Raw genomic sequence first — 17,701 nt, forward strand, 5'->3', positions numbered from 1 at the left:
TTCAGAGTGCAGTGTGTGTTTGTGCTCAGACAGGTGCGGAGCTGTCTTTCTCTGTATAGCTCCTGTGTTGTTTAAAGTCAACACATAAGAATAACAGAATATTTTGTCTTCTGGTGAAGAGAGGAAGATGAAGGGATTTAGATGAAGGAGTGAAACGGTGCGTAATAGATCAGTTCTATTGCCCCCCCACCCCCCTCTCTCTCTCTCCTACTATCTCTCTCTTCTTGGTGGAGCCTATGAGGAAACTAGGCACATTGTATATACAGTTTTTTTCCCATTTGCTTTGATGCTATTTTCTCAAGTTTGTGGCGAGTTTCAAAACTCCAAACTGGTAACATGTAACGCAGCAAGTCTCATATTCAACATACTGTGCATCTTTCACCTCACCACCATCGATACAGCATGTTTACTGTGAAATACCATGGCAACATTGATTTAAATCAAACCAAACACAACACAATGATCGATCAAATCAAATCAAAGTTTATTTGTCACGTGCGCTGAATACAACAGGTGTAGTAGACCTTACAGTGAAATGCTGAATACAGCAGGTGTAGTAGACCTTACAGTGAAATGCTGAATACAACAGGTGTAGTAGACCTCACAGTGAAATGCTGAATACAACAGGTGTAGTAGACCTCACAGTGAAATGCTGAATACAACAGGTGTAGTAGACCTTACAGTGAAATGCTGAATACAACAGGTGTAGTAGACCTTACAGTGAAATGCTGAATACAACAGGTGTAGTAGACCTCACAGTGAAATGCTGACTTACAGGCTCTAACCAATAGCGCAAAAAGGGTATTAGGTGAACAATAGGTAAGTAAAGAAATAAAACAACAGTAAAAAGACAGTGAAAAATAACAGTAGTGAGGCTATAAACAGTTGTGAGGCTATATAGAGTAGTGAGGCTATATAGAGTAGCGAGGCTATATAGAGTAGCGAGGTTATATAGAGTTGTGAGGCTATATAGAGTAGTGAGGCTATATAGAGTAGCGAGGCTATATAGAGTAGCGAGGTTATATAGAGTTGTGAGGCTATATAGAGTAGTGAGGCTATATACAGTAGCGAGGCTATATAGAGTAGCGAGGCTATATAGAGTAGCGAGGCTATATAGAGTAGCGAGGCTGTATACAGTAGAGAGGCTATATACAGTAGAGAGACTATATACAGTAGAGAGGCTATATAGAGTAGCGAGGCAATATACAGTTGTGAGGCTATATAGAGTAGCGAGGCTATATAGAGTAGCAAGGTTATATAGAGTAGCGAGGCTATATAGAGTAGAGAGACTATATACAGTTGTGAGGCCATATAGAGTAGCGAGGCTATAAAAGTAGCGACGCCACATACAGACACCGGTTAGTCAGGCTATCTTCTCAATGTAGTTATTTTAACTACCAGTTAATCCAATAGCAGAACATGCCAAATAAATGTTTCAAATGTGCCCTTTGAATGTAGTATGTTTTCAGTAAATCACAGAACATTACACTGTTTGAATGTAGTATGTTTTCAGTAAATCACAGAACATTACACTGTTTGAATGTAGTATGTTTTCAGTACATCACAGAACATTACACTGTTTGAATGTAGTATGTTTTCAGTAAATCACAGAACATTACACTGTTTGAATGTAGTATGTTTTCAGTAAATCACAGAACATTACACTGTTTGAATGTAGTATGTTTTCAGTAAATCACAGAACATTACACTGTTTGAATGTAGTATGTTTTCAGTAAATCACAGAACATTACACTGTTTTCACATTGGGCAATACACTTGCACTACCCAATAACATTGACTGAACATCACATTTACGTCATCGTATAATATTGGATTGACCTCAAAGATGGCGCCGGAGAAGGAGGCGTTTTACGTGCCCCCAGCCGATTGTGTTTTTTTGTTTGTTTATTTGCGTTGTTTGTAACTTCTTCTTTTTTTTGTACTTATTTTGTACATAATGTTGCCGGCACCGCTACCGTCTCTTATGACTGAACATAACTTCTGGACATCAGGACTCATAACACAGACTGGCAGAATCCTTTTTTTAATTTAACGAGTCTGACGAGCCCGACGTGAATGCTTTCCTGAGAACAGGCCCAGATCCTCGTGATCTGTGTGAAGAGGAGGTGGAGAAAAAGGGGCCGAAGGGCGGGCTGCCTTCTGAGAATTTGTAGGCGATCGAATAAACCCCCACTTCCCTCCATTCAGCTAGCAAACGTGCAATCTTTGGAGGATAAAATCAACGAGTTACGCGGAAGATTAAACCACCAACGGGACATTAAAAACTGTAATATCTTATGCATCACGGAGTCGTGGCTGAACGACGACAATATCAACATACATACAGGCTGGTTTTCCTGTTTGGGATAGGGGGCAGCATTTTCACGTTTGGATGAAAAGCGTGCCCAGCGTAAACTGCCTGCTGCTCAGTCTCAGTTGCTAATATATGCATATTATTAGTTTAACTTCTTGTAACTAGGGGGCAGTATTTTCATTTTTGGAAAAATAACGTTCCCAAAGTAAACGGGATATTCTGTCAGGACAAGATGCTAGAATATGCATATAATTGACAGCTTAGGATAGAAAACACTCCAAAGCTTTCAAAACTGTAAAAATATTGTCTGTGAGTATAACAGAACTGATATTACAGAGGTAGCCATTTTTCATTTCGCTCCTACTGAAAAACCAATTGTCCCGGTGGATATATTATCGAATAGATATTTGAAAAACACCTTGAGGATTGATTATAAACAGCGTTTGCCATGTTTCTGTCGATATCATGGAGCTAATTCGTGACTGCAATTTCCGGTCGATTTCTCAGCCAAACGTGAAGAACAAACGGAGCTATTTCGCCTACAAAAATTATATTTTTGGAAAAAAGGAACATTTGCTATCTAACTGGGAGTCTCGTGAGTGAAAACATCCGAAGCTCATCAAAGGTAAACGATTTAATTTGATTGCTTTTCTGATTTTCGTGACCAAGTTACCTGCTGTTAGCTGGATATAATGCTATGCTAGGCTGTCGATAAACTTACACAAATGCTTATCTTGCTTTGGCTGTAAAGCATATTTTGAAAATCTGACAGGGTGATTAACAAAAGGCTAAGCTGTGTTTCAATATATTTCACTTGTGATTTTCATGAATAGGAATATTTTAGAGTAAAAATTCAACATCTACTCACAGACTCCAACCTTGACTTCCTCTGCCTCTCAGAGACACGGCTCCATAAAACCTCTCCATATGCTGCTGTGATTGTGATTGGCTACAATGTTTTCAGGAGAGACAGGATTGGAGGAAGAGGGGGTGTGATGAGTTACATTAAAGAACATATCCGATGTAAACAAATTGAGTGGTCATGTGATAATGAACTAGAATGTATTGACCTGAACGTTACACTGTCTTCTACCCTTATTAGAATGTATAGGCCACCTTCCACCAAAAGTGTGTTTTTTGATCAGTTTAATAACATGCTTAGGGAATGTGATTTGGGGAAAGAGGTCATCTTAATGAGAGATTTTAATTATGAAGACAAGTCTTGTAGGAAAATCCTCAAACAGATCACTAATACCTTTTTATTTATTTTCATTTCACCTTTATTTAACCAGGTAGGCTAGTTGAGAACAAGTTCTCATTTACAATTGCGACCTGGCCAAGATAAAGCAAAGCAGTTCGACACATACAACGACACAGAGTTACACATGGAGTAAAACAAACATACAGTCAATAATACAGTAGAAAAATAAGTCTATATACGATGTGAGCAAATGAGGTGAGATAAGGGAGGTAAAGGCAAAAAAAAGGCCATGGTGGCAAAGTAAATACAATATAGCAAGTAAAACACTGGAATGGTAGATTTGCAAGTTCTTCACAAAGAGGGCAACAGATGCTACTGAGCCAGATGTCTATGTGTCAGGGGAGAAGCTCCAGCTGGTATCTGATGCCACTGAGCCAGATGTCTATGTGTCAGGGGAGAAGCTCCAGCTGGTATCTGATGCCACTGAGCCAGATGTCTATGTGTCAGGGGAGAAGCTCCAGGTGGTATCTGATGCTACTGAGCCAGACGTCTATGTGTCAGGGGAGAAGCTCCAGGTGGTATCTGATGCTACTGAGCCAGACGTCTATGTGTCAGGGGAGAAGCTCCAGGTGGTATCTGATGCTACTGAGCCAGATGTCTGTGTGTCAGGGGAGAAGATCCAGGTGGTATCTGATGCTACTGAGCTAGACGTCTATGTGTCAGGGGAGAAGCTCCAGCTGGTATCTGATGCTACTGAGCCAGATGTCTGTGTGTCAGGGGAGAGGATCCAGGTGGTATCTGATGCTACTGAGCCAGCTGTCTGTGTCAGGGGAGAAGCTCCAGCTGGTATCTGATGCTACTGAGCCAGATGTCTGTGTGTCAGGGGAGAAGCTCCAGGTGCTATCTGATGCTACTGCGCCAGATGTCTATGTGTCAGGGGAGAAGCTCCAGGTGGTATCTGATGCTACTGAGCTAGATGTCTATATGTCAGGGGAGAAGCTCCAGGTGGTATCTGATGCTACTGAGCTAGACGTCTATGTGTCAGGGGAGAAGCTCCAGCTGGTATCTGATGCTACTGAGCTAGATGTCTATGTGTCAGGGGAGAAGCTCCAGCTGGTATCTGATGCTACTGAGCTAGATGTATATGTGTCAGGGGAGAAGCTCCAGGTGGTATCTGATGCTATGTATAAACATGTATTACAATGTGAAAACCAATTACTTTATATAAACATGAATTACAATGTGAAAACCAATTACTTTATATAAACATGAATTACAATGTGAAAACCAATTACTTTATATAAACATGAATTACAATGTGAAAACCAATTACTTTATATAAACATGAATTACAATGTGAAAACCAATTACTTTATATAAACATGAATTACAATGTGAAAACCAATTACTTTACATAAACATGTATTACAATGTGAAAACCAATTACTTTACATAAACATGTATTACAATGTGAAAACCAATTACTTTATATAAACATGAATTACAATGTGAAAACCAATTACTTTGAAAATGTACCACAGGCTCTACTTGAACATTGCACCAGAGAGATTGAAAGTGTAATTGGGATAGAAATTGATATTGTAGCTTTCTACAGCCATTTCATCTCACCCACTTCACTCTATATTTAAACCTACCACCCCCAACACATGTAACTGTTGCTCTCTGGCCACTATTAAACATCCAGCAGGATCATTGGTATCTACGTTTCTGTCTTAGGTTCATTAAGTCCAGGAAAGGAGAGGAGAGCCTGGTAGTGTGGTAACATTTAAGACATTGTCTCTCTCTCTCTCTCTCTCTCTCTCTCTCTCTCTCTCTCTCTCTCTCTCGCTCTCTCTCTCTCTCTCTCTCTCTCTCTCTCTCTCTCTCTCTCTCTCTCTCTCTCTCTCTCTCTCTCTCTCTCTCTCTCTCTCTCTCTGTCTCTGTCTCTGTCTCTGTCTCTCTATCTCTCTCTCTCTGTCTCTCTATCTCTCTCTGTCTCTCTCTCTCTGTCTCTCTATCTCTCTCTCTCAATTCAATTCAATTCAAGGGCTTTATTGGCATGGGAAACATGTGTTAACATTGCCAAAGCAAGTGAGGTAGATAATATATAAAGTGAATATATAAAGTGAAAAACAATAAAAATTATCAGTAAACATTACACATACAGAAGTTTCAAAACAATAAAGACATTACAAATGTATATATATATATATATATATATATACAGTGTTTTAACAATGTACAAATGGTAAAGGACACAAGATAAAATAAATAAGCATAAATATGGGTTGTATTTACAATGGTGTGTGTTCTTCACTGGTTGCCCTTTTCTCGTGGCAACAGGTTACAAATCTTGCTGCTGTGATGGCACACTGTGGAATTTCACCCAGTAGATATGGGAGTTTTTCAAAATTGGATTTGTTTTCGAATTCTTTGTGGATCTGTGTAATCTGAGGGAAATATGTCTCTCTAATATGGTCATACATTGGGCAGGAGGTTAGGAAGTGCAGCTCAGTTTCCACCTCATTTTGTGGGCAGTGAGCACATAGCCTGTCTTCTCTTGAGAGCCATGTCTGCCTACGGCGGCCTTTCTCAATAGCAAGGCTATGCTCACTAAGTCTGTACATAATCAAAGCTTTCCTTAAGTTTGGGTCAGTCACAGTGGTCAGGTATTCTGCTACTGTGTATTCTCTGTTTAGGGCCAAATAGCATTCTAGTTTGCTCTGTTTTTTTGTTAATTCTTTCCAATGTGTCAAGTAATTATCTTTTTGTTTTTTCATGATTTGGTTGGGTCTAATTGTGCTGCTGTCCTGGGGCTCTGTGGGGTCTTCTTGTGATGTGAACAGAGCCTCAGGACCAGCTTGCTTAGGGGACTCTTCTCCAGGTTCATCACTCTGTAGGTGATGGCTTTGTCTCCATGTCTCTCTCTCTCTGTCTCCATGTCTCTCTCTCCTCTCTCTTATTCTCTCTCTGTCCCTCACTATCTTGCCCCCTCACTCAGTCTATACACTATACCCCAGCCCCACTCCAAGCTACACGTTTCTACTGAGCTCTATGTTTAGTACAGGCAGGGGAGAAAGTGACACATGTCTCTGTAATAACATCACTGTTGATAGTTATACATCCCTCTATAATAGCATAGCTGTTGATAGTTATACATCCCTCTATAATAACATAGCTGTTGATAGTTATACAGTACATCCCTCTATAATAACATAGCTGTTGATAGTTATACATCCCTCTATAATAACATAGCTGTTGATAGTTATACATCCCTCTATAATAACATAGCTGTTGATAGTTATACATCCCTCTATAATAACATAGCTGTTGATAGTTATACATCCCTCTATAATAACATATCTGTTGATAGTTGTACATTTCTCTATAATAACATAGCTGTTGATAGTTATACATCCCTCTATAATAACATAGCTGTTGATAGTTATAAATCCCTCTATAATAACATAACTGTTGATAGTTATACATCCCTCTATAATAACATAGCTGTTGATAGTTATAAATCCCTCTATAATAATATATCTGTTGATAGTTATACATCCCTCTATAATAACATAGCTGTTGATTGCTATTTCATACGATGTAAGCCACTGAAAGGTCTCCCCTCATGCGTCTAATGCCATGTCAGAGAACAGAGCCTTGTCTTTACCCACCATTTTAATGAAACACTCCTCAAAGCAGCTCAGACAAATACAAAGCCAGTTGAGAGTGATGCAGAAAATGTGCATTGATAAATATGAGAGATGGCCTTCCTCTCTCTCTCTCTCTCTCTCTCTCTCTCTCTCTCTCTCTCTCTCTCTCTCTCTCTGTGCATGTGTGTGTGTGTGTGTGTGTGTGTATTTGTGTGTGTTTATGTATGCGTGGAGAAGATGCAGAGGATCATATCCGATGTTAATTGGATTTAGTCATATGAGAATGGATGAATAACCAAAATTGCAGTTGCCAAGCAAAGCATGTCATTTATTAATTTTGTAAAATTCACCTGCTCATAGTTCACTGCTATGTGATGCGATTCTTGGGACAGTTATTCAACAGTGATTTGTGTGTGTGTGTGTGTGTGTGTTGTTTTTGTGTGTGTCTATGTTTAATATTTATCATGACGTGATCATCAGTCCAAGGACCTAAGTTAGAAGATAGAAACCCCAAGACATTAAATATTCACTCTGTTATTCATCTGGTATATAAATATGTTTCTCTCTTCATGATGTGTTGCTTGTGAGCTAATTCAAACAAAACAGCGACAGCAACAGTTCTAGCAGACCGCGATGCAAACAGTACGAGGTGTTATCTCGCGATTAGATGCTATTTTCTCTGATTTTGCGACAGTGAGAGATGTGCGTGTGTGTGTGACGTCTGCTATCTGAGGTGTGTGTTATCTAAGGAGCAAGATCAGAGTGATCTTAGAAGGGTTTAACTAAGGTTTTTAAAGCATTAGATCAACTTCACTTTGATGAGAAAAACGACACAGACTTTGAGAGAGGAAGAAAGAGTGAGTGAGAGGGTGAAGCATTGAAACATAAAAAACAGAGGTAGAGAGAGAGAGAGAGAGAGAGAGAGAGAGAGAGAGAGAGAGAGAGAGAGAGAGAGAGGGAGAGAGGGGGAGAGAGAGAGACAGGGGGAGAGAGAGAGAGAGAGAGAGAGAGAGAGAGAGAGAGGGAGAGAGGGGGAGAGAGAGAGAGAGACAGGGAGAGAGAGGGAGAGAGAGACAGAGAGAGAAAGAGAGAGAGAGAGGGAGAGAGGGGGAGAGAGAGAGACAGGGAGAGAGGGGGAGAGAGAGAGAGAGAGAGACAGGGAGAGAGAGGGAGAGAGAGACAGAGAGAGAAAGAAAGAGAAAGAAAGAGAGAGAGAGAGAGAGAGAGAGAGAGAGAGAGAGAGAGAGACACAGATAGAGACAGATAGAGACAGATAGGCGAGCTAATGGGCTCCTGAGTTCTTCTGCAAAAAAATATAGAATTAGAGTTGGATAAATGTAGATCAAATAAAATGTCCTTATGTCACGGGTTACTAGGTGTGGAAGGTAGGAGTCAGGCGCAGAGGGTTCAATAACAGACTATTTATTCTCTCCGGCACAAAAACGGTCACGCCAAACACAGGGCGCAGAAACCCTGACCCGCCCAAGCACAGGGTGCAGAAACCCTGACCCGCCCAAACACAGGGCGCAGAAACATTGACCCGCCCAAACACAGGGCGCAGAAACCCTGACCCGCCCAAACACAGGGCGCAGAAACCCTGACCCGCCCAAACACAGGGCGCAGAAACCCCGACCCGTCCAAACACAGGGCGCAGAAACCCTGACCCGCCCAAACACAGGGCGCAGAAACCCCGACCCGTCCAAACACAGGGTGCAGAAACCCTGACCCGCCCAAACACAGGGCGCAGAAACCCTGACCCGCCCAAACACAGGGCGCAGAAACCCTGACCCGCCCAAACACAGGGCGCAGAAACCCTGACCCGCCCAAACACAGGGCGCAGAAACCCTGACCTGCCCAAGCACACAGGGCGCAGAAACCCTGACCCGCCCAAACACAGGGCGCAGAAACCCTGACCCGCCCAAGCACACAGGGAAAAACGATCCAGAGAGAATATACATCCAACACCGACAGTGAACACAAAATAATCCCCCACAAACCCCAGCGGGCCAAACAGGCTGACATAGACCAGAGGGAGGCCGGTGACGGCTACTAGGCCGGTGGCGGCTACTAGGCCGGTGGTGGCTACTAGGCCGGTGACGACGACCGCGGAGCACCGCCCAAACAGGCAGGGAAGCCACCCTCGGCGGGAGTCGTGACACCTTCCTTAAAATCTGGATTTTGGACAAAATTACCTGAATTAACTATTATACTATTAATACCAAGGACTATGAAGAACAAACAAACCAAAACCTGTAGAAGAAACACAGAAGAACCTGGAAATACCATCCAACACAAAACTGAGTGAGTAATATTCAGTCTGAAGCTACTTCCAAAGCCCAAAAGTAAAAGATAACAATCTCTAGGTAATTGTGTTATATCAAGCTAAGTAAATAAGTATTCTAAGCTACCAAGGTGCTGGGACAGATCAGACCTAGCGGCACCTTCAGTTAGCACTGAAGTGTGAAGTCAGATGTGTGAAGAGACTTCAACCCACCAATGGCAGGAGAGTTTAACAGAGGCCTTGCAGAGGCCTTTGAAGCACCAATGGCTTATCCCTGTCCAGAGGTCATTACAATACAAAAAATAACACTGCAAGGAATAAAGTACAAAAACATGCTCCTCAAGGACAATCCAGAGAAACTATTTGCTGACTGTTACTGCTAATTTTCCACACAGACCATCCCCTGGCATAGCACAGTGCTATAAAAACACACTACTGACAAGACAGAGTATTGGCCCAGGGTGGAAACTCAGAATACTAGACATTGAGGAAATGTAAACAACCTCTGTCAAAGTGTACAAGTCTGGGACGATAATGGTGCAGGGCCTCCTCATGCAGTTCCAGCAGGACTTATACAGGATCAAAGAGAGGGCAGAGCAGGACAATATCTCTCTCTGTGACGACTTCCACATCCTGAGTGAGTCTGATCACAACTCTTCAAACTGTCCTGCAGACGAGGATAGTCACCCCCCAGCCGCCAGCACTGAACACACCCAGGTCCCACAACTGCACTGCTCCTCCATCATTGAGAGGGATACATTCACAGAGATGAAGAGAGACATGGTGGAGTCCACACAATCCAGACAGACACAAAACGGACCAGCACAACAACCCCCCCCCCCCCCCCCCCCAACAAGACCCGGAGGGCTGAAGGTGGAGATGGACGGCTGTCTGAGAGAGCTGGCTGTTCTACAGACTGAGGGGAGAGAACTTGAAGAGGCACACGTGGCACTGAAGGACGAAGTCAGAAAGCTGATGTGTGACAGAGAGCAGGACACTCCCCCAGAGAAGCCAGCAGAATAGCGCACCTAAGACCCGGATCACAACCTCAACACCACAATGGGACAGACAACACAGGACCCATCAACCCAACAGACCCCACCCCCTCCTAACAGACCCCACCCCCTCCCAACAGACCTCACCCCCTCCCAACAGACCCCACCCCCTCCTAACAGACCCCACCCCCTCCCAACAGACCCCACCCCCTCCCAACAGACCCCACCCCCTCCCAACAGACCCCACCCCCCCTTAACAGACCCCACCCCCTCCCAACAGACCCCAACCCCTCCCAACAGACCCCACCCCCTCCCAACAGACCCCACCCCCTCCTAACAGACCCCACCCCCTCCCAACAGACCCCACCCCTCCTAACAGACCCCACCCCCTCCTAACAGACCCCACCCCCCCCCAACAGACCCCACCCCCTCCTAACAGACCCCACCCCCTCCTAACAGACCCCACCCCCTCCCAACAGACCTCCTCCCAACAGACCCCACCCCCTCCTAACAGCCCTTCTGTAAACTCGACTGATAGCCCCCCCCCCCACCCCCCCCCCCCCAGAGATTGTGCATCTCATTGACTCCTCATTGTCAGAGGACAAACACTAGGCCTGCCCTGGAGCTGTTGTCAGAGGACAAACACTAGGCCCTGGAGCTGTTGTCCCCCAGCCACATCATAATTCACACGGGCACAAACGACCTGAGAGCCCAGCAGTAAAGGGTGGCAACAGCACTCAAAGGAGTGATTGAAAAAGTTCACCCTGCCACCATACAGTGGGTGAATGCAAGTATTTCACAAGACTGTGCTTCAAAACCTAATGTCTACCTGGCCCACCACTCCACCCTGGACTTGAACAGCCTTTTTGACCAGGTCCACCTATACAAAGGTAGCAATCTCACCTTTTGCCAGGACCCTGAAGGACGTCACTCTCAACCATAGCCTCAACACTTCACACAGGAGCAAAAGAGCAACAGCATCAGCAGCCACACCCCAACCAGCTAAGACCACCCCAAGCAAGCCCTGGCCACACCTTATACAGGCCCCACTATATCAGACCTATGCCCCTTCTGCCCGACCTACCCCCCCCCCCCCCCGCCCCTGCAGCAAGGACCTCAACATGACAGCATGACATATGCCCAGGCTGTGAGCAGAGAAATAGGCCCAACCCCCACTATTACACCCACCCAAGCCCCATCATGCAACCTAAGATGTATGTATCAGATGGTCAACATGCTCTGCTCACACCTACTGTGATGGTCCCGGTCTAAACCACACAAAAACAACATTAGACACTATGGAACACAAAGCTTTTACTGTCTGATCCTGGAATATACAAGGTCTGAGGTCATCTGCCTTTGGCTTAAGTTAAAGAGCAGGAACCTGGACTTCACCAAAGAAATTGGAAATACAGACATTGTCATCCTACAAGAAACGTGGTATAGAGGAGACGGACCTGGTTGCCCTCTAGGTTGCCCTCTAGGTTGCAGAGAGCTGGTAGTCCCATCCACCAAACTACCAGGTGTGAAACAGGGAAGAGACACAGGGGGTATGCTAATTTGGTATAGAGCAGACCTAGCCCACAAATTAGTCAAAACAGGAACAGTTTACATCTGGCTAGAAATGAATAAGGAAATGATTTTAACAGAGAAAAATGTCCTTGTGTGCTACCTACATCTCCCCAATAGAATCCCCATACTTTAACGATGACAGCTTCTCCATCCTGGAGGGGGAGATCAACAATTTCCAGGCCCATGTACTAGTCGGTACTAGTCTGTGGTGAACTAAATGCCAGAACTGGACAAGAATCGGACACCGTCAGCACACAGGATGACAAACACCTACCCGGAGGTGACAGCATTCCCTCCCCCATTTTCCCCCCTAGACACATCTATGACAACATAACCAACAAAAACGGGTCACAACTCATGCAGCTCTGTCAGACGCTGGGTATGTACATAGTCAGTGGTAGGCTGAGGGGACTCCTATGGTAGGTACAGCTATAGCTCATCTCCTGGCAGTAGTACTGTAGACTACTTTATCACTGACCTCAACCCAGAGCGTTCACAGTCAGCCCACTGACAATCCAATCAGATCACAGCAAATCACACTCTTCTTGAACAGAGCTGTGCTCAATCATGAGGCATCAAAGCCAAAGGAACTGAATAATATTAAGAAATGCTATAGATGGAAGGAAAATGGTGTGGAAATCTACCAAAAACATTTAGGAGACAACAAATTCAATCCCTTCTAGACAACTTCCTGGACAAAATGTTTCATTGTCATAGTGAAGGTGTAAACTTGACAGTAGAAAATCTTAACAGTATATTTGACCTCTCAGCTTCACTATCAAATCCCAAAATGTCAAGCAGACAACCTAAGAAAATTAACAACATTGACAAATGGTTTGATGAAGAATGCAAAAATCTAAGAAAGAAATTGAGAAACCTGTCCAACCAAAAACACGGAGACCCAGAAAACCTGAGTCTACGGCTTCACTATGGTGAATGACCCAAACTTAAGGAAAGTGTTGTGTAAGGGAACGCGTAACTGGCGACAGGGAAGTCAGGCGCAGGAGAGCAAAACTGGGTAATCAACGGAGCAGTTTTATACATAAAACCACCGGAAACCAGAACAACAAACAAATGGGTACAAAACCCGTCGCCAACCAGAGAAAACGTGCGCATGCACTTACAATAAACAATCCCACACAAAGCCATGGGGGGAACAGAGGGTTAAATATACAACAAGTAATTGAGGGAATTGAAACCAGGTGTGAGGGAAAACAAGACAAAACACATGGAAAATGAAAAGTGGATTGATGATGGCTAGAAGACCGGCGACGCCGAGCGTCGCCCGAACAAGGAGAGGACCCGACTTCGACGGACGTCGTGACACTTTGACTATGTACAGACTCAGTGAGCATAGCCTTGCTATTGAGAAAGGCCGCCGTAGGCAGACATGGCTCTCAAGAGAAGACAGGCTATGTCTTCCAACAAAAATTAGGTGGAAACTGAAAAATTAGGTGGAAACTGTGTCAGAGGAAGGCCCTAAAAATTGTCAAAGACCCCAGCCACTCCAGTCATAGACCCCAGTCATAGACGGTACCGAAGTGCCAAGTCTAGGATTAAAAGGTTTCTCAACAGTTCTTACCCCCAAGCCATAAGACTCCTGAACAGGTAACCAAATGGTTACCCGGACTATTTGCATTCTGTGCCACCCCCCAACCCCTCTTTTTACACTGCTACTACTCTCTGTTTATCATATATGCATAGTCACTTTAACTATAAATTCATGTACATACTACCTCAATTGGGCCGACCAACCAGTTCTCCCGCACATTGGCTAACCGGGCTATCTGCATTGAGGAGAGACAGGCTCGAGGGCTGATTAGGTTGAGGAGAGACAGGCTCAAGGGCTGATTGGGTTGAGGAGAGACAGGCTCGAGGGCTGATTGGGTTGAGGAGAGACAGGCTTGAGGGCTGATTTGGGTTGAGGAGAGACAGGCTCGAGGGCTGATTGGGTTGAGGAGAGACAGGCTCGAGGGCTGATTGGGTTGAGGAGAGACAGGCTCGAGGGCTGATTGGGTTGAGGAGAGACAGGCTCGAGGGCTGATTGGGTGGAGGAGAGACAGGCTCGAGGGCTGATTGGGTTGAGGAGAGACATGCTCGAGGGCTGATTGGGTTGAGGAGAGACAGACAATGTTCCCTCTAAACTGTGTGTGTGGACAGATTTTGTTTTGAGATCAAAGCGAGAGGTGCATGTAGTAATGTGTGTACATTTGTTCATATCCTTTGCTAGTTTGTGAGTTATTTGATATATATTATTTATAGTAAGCAATATGGGAGTGATTCCTACAAGAGCACAAAATGTGAGCATTTCTCGATATCTTTGAAAAGCGTGTCAGGTAAATTGAACCTTCATTTAACTAGTCAAGTCAGTTAAGATCAAATTCTTATTTACAATGACAGCCTACGAACAGTGGGTTAACTGCCTTGTTCAGGGGGCAGAAGGACAGATTCGGTTACTGGCCCAACGCTTTAACCACTAGGCTACCTGATGGCCAAGGTAAAAATATTTTTTTTGTTTTAAAGGGGCAGTGTTGTATTTTGAGACAGACTTGAATAAGCTAAGTAGCCAATGCAGTTATCAGTCTGTTGTTGTGCTCGTATGAAGCAACTGACAAGGAAAACTGAACAATTGTTCATCAACCATTGATGACTTTATGTGGTAAATTGTAATTTTCTGATTGCCATTGAAATAGTATGTATCAGGAATTGGACCTCCAAAGGGGAACTTAATACATCACAGGACCCACTCTGAACACCATTAATACCTGTGGTTACAATAATGACTCATGTTATTACTGACACTAAGCGCCGAACAAATGGAGAAATTGGTGTCTGATGTATTTCAATGAGGTGATGAAGTTGATTAATGTTGACAGGCTTCCCTTTCCTTTTTCTTTCAGGAATCTTCTAGATAAAGACACATTCTCCAAATCTGACCCATGTGAGTCAACTTTCCATCTGCTTCCTCCCTCTCTACCTTCCTCCCTCTCTACCTTCCTCCCTCTCTACCTTCCTCCCTCTCTACCTTCCTCCCTATGTCTGTTCGTCTGTCGATCGGTCCGTCAATCGGCCCGTCCATCTGTCCGCCCGTCCGTCTCTCCTTCTGCCCGTCCTTTCGTCTGACGTCTGTCCATCCATCCATCGGTTTGTCTGTCCATCGGTTCCTCATTCCCTCGCTCTTTCTTCTTGAGTGACAGTTGATTTGAGGAGTAGCTGTTAGCTTTGCCTTTAGCCTCAGTCTGATGTTTATATTGATCTGCTGTCTTGAATCTGCCAGCATCAATATCTATCTGTCTTTCTCTGATTGTATTTCTGCCCTCTCTGTCTCTCTCTCTCTCTCTCTCTTTCTCTCTTTCTCTCTCTTTCCTTCTCCCTCTCTCTGTCTCTCTCTCTGTCTCTCTCTCTGTCTCTCTGTCTCTCTCTTTCTCTCTCGCTCTCTCTCTCTCTCTTTCCTTCTCTCTCTCGCTGTCTCTCTGTCTCTCTGTCTCTGTCTCTGTCTCTGTCTCTGTCTCTGTCTCTGTCTCTGTCTCTGTCTCTCTCTCTCTCTCTCTCTCTCTCTCTCTCTCTCTCTCTCTCTCTCTTTCCTTCTCCCTCTCTCTGTCTCTCTCTCTCCCTCGCCCTCGCCCTCTCGCTCTCTCTCTCCCTCTCTCTCTCTCGCTGTCTCTCCCTCTCTCTCTCGCTGTCTCTCCCTCTCTCTCTCTCTCCCTCCCTTTCTCTCTCTCGCAGTGTGTGTGCTCTATACCCAAGGAGTGGAGACCAAGCAGTGGAGAGAGGTGAGAGGAGAACAAACACACACACCCTATAGGCTTCTAAGTCCAATTACACCCCTGCTGTGTGTATTGACTGTTTGAGGGAAATAGCTTCTCTTAATGTTTTTTCCATTCTTTTCAAATACCACTTCATTTAACCCACTGCTGACATTTAAAAGTTGAAAGTTATGAAAGTTGTGGAATAATGGTAGACTCCTATTCATAACACCTGCAGACTCAGCCTGATGTTTAGAAAAAGGCACAGTCATTAAGAACCCATCTGTGTGTGTGTGTGTGTGTGTGTGTGTGTGTGTGTGTGTGTGTGTGTGTGTGTGTGTGTGTGTGTGTGTGTGTGTGTGTGTGTGTGGTGTGCGGGGGAGGGGAGTTAATTCAGAGTTGGGTTGTGGAGGTCTGATAAGCTTGACCTCGTTGTGTCTGATTTGCTGTCTGTGACATCATAGTTATGAGTTGTAAACTCCCCATCCAGCTCCTGTGTCAGTGTGTTACCATTCCCTGTGTCAGTGTGTCACCATTCCCTGTGTCAGTGTGTCACCATTCCCTGTGTCAGTGTGTTACCATTCCCTGTGTCAGTGTGTCACCATTCCCTGTGTCAGTGTGTCACCATTCCCTGTGTCAGTGTGTTACCATTCCCTGTGTCAGTGTGTCACCATTCCCTGTGTCAGTGTGTTACCATTCCCTGTGTCAGTGTGTCACCATTCCCTGTGTCAGTGTGTTACCATTCCCTGTGTCAGTGTGTTACCATTCCCTGTGTCAGTGTGTTACCATTCCCTGTGTCAGTGTGTTACCATTCCCTGTGTCAGTGTGTTACCATTCCCTGTGTCAGTGTGTCACCATTCCCTGTGTCAGTGTGTCACCATTCCCATAGTTGTCTATGTAATCAACGTTCCTCAATGTTCTGAACTTGGGAGTCTGTTCAGACAGGCCTGAGAACTCCTGAGCATCATAGCAGAAAGGACTTAGTCTCAGTACAATTATTCCATCACTATCTGTTATTACTCTACAACCCAGTGTCTCTGGAACAGATCTGTCCAGGCGGAAACGAGGGAGGGAGAGGGAGATAAATAGAAAGAGCGAAAGAAAGAGACAGAGAGGAGGAGAGAGAAAGATGAAACTGAGATGAAACAATAGTGAAAGGAGAAAAGCAATGACACACATCCAAATGCCAAAATTATCAACAGCCTCTTCCATCTGCTGAACAGAATAACAACAATAAAGCCCTTACTGATGGCCTGACATGGACTCTCCCAGCCTCCACAGGCTGTCAGTCTGGGACAACTATTGAGCATCATACAGTAGCAAAAAGGACTTAGTCTCAGAACACTGATCACTAGCTCTATTACTGCAATCAGTCTATTAAAACCCAGAACTCTACCCTGTTATACTGTCACAACCCAGAACTCTACCCTGGCATAGTATCACAACCCAGAACTCTACCCTGGCATAGTATCACAACCCAGAACTCGACCCTGTTATACTGTCACAACCCAGAACTCTACCCTGTTATACTGTCACAACCCAGAACTCTACCCTGTTATACTGTCACAACCCAGAACGCTACCCTGTTATACTGTCACAACCCAGAACTCTACCCTGGCATAGTATCACAACCCAGAACTCTACCCTGGCATAGTATCACAACCCAGAACTCGACCCTGTTATACTGTCACAACCCAGAACTCTACCCTGTTATACTGTCACAACCCAGAACTCTACCCTGTTATACTGTCACAACCCACAACGCTACCCTGTTATACTGTCACAACCCAGAACTCTACCCTGTCATAGTATCACAACCCAGAACTCGACCCTGTTATAATGTCACAACCCAAAACTCTACACTGTTATACTGTTACAACCCAGAACTCTACCCTGTTATAGTGTTACAACCCAGAACTCTACCCTGTTATACTGTCAC

At 44.5% G+C, this 17,701-nt stretch overlaps 1 protein-coding gene across 1 annotated transcript in view; it reads left to right on the top strand.

Moving 5' to 3' along the window:
• Window positions 1-17,701, top strand: part of LOC139369925 (copine-5-like) — a 353,457-nt gene that overhangs the window by 41,602 nt on the left and 294,154 nt on the right. The window contains exons 3-4 of the mRNA XM_071109208.1: window positions 14,917-14,957; window positions 15,743-15,789. Coding sequence (XP_070965309.1) covers window positions 14,917-14,957; window positions 15,743-15,789 — 88 coding nt within the window. The remainder of the gene's footprint in view (window positions 1-14,916; window positions 14,958-15,742; window positions 15,790-17,701) is intronic.

This window comes from Oncorhynchus clarkii, chromosome 17 (genome assembly GCF_045791955.1).
Source record: "Oncorhynchus clarkii lewisi isolate Uvic-CL-2024 chromosome 17, UVic_Ocla_1.0, whole genome shotgun sequence".
In the NCBI taxonomy this organism is placed as follows: Eukaryota; Metazoa; Chordata; class Actinopteri; order Salmoniformes; family Salmonidae; genus Oncorhynchus; species Oncorhynchus clarkii.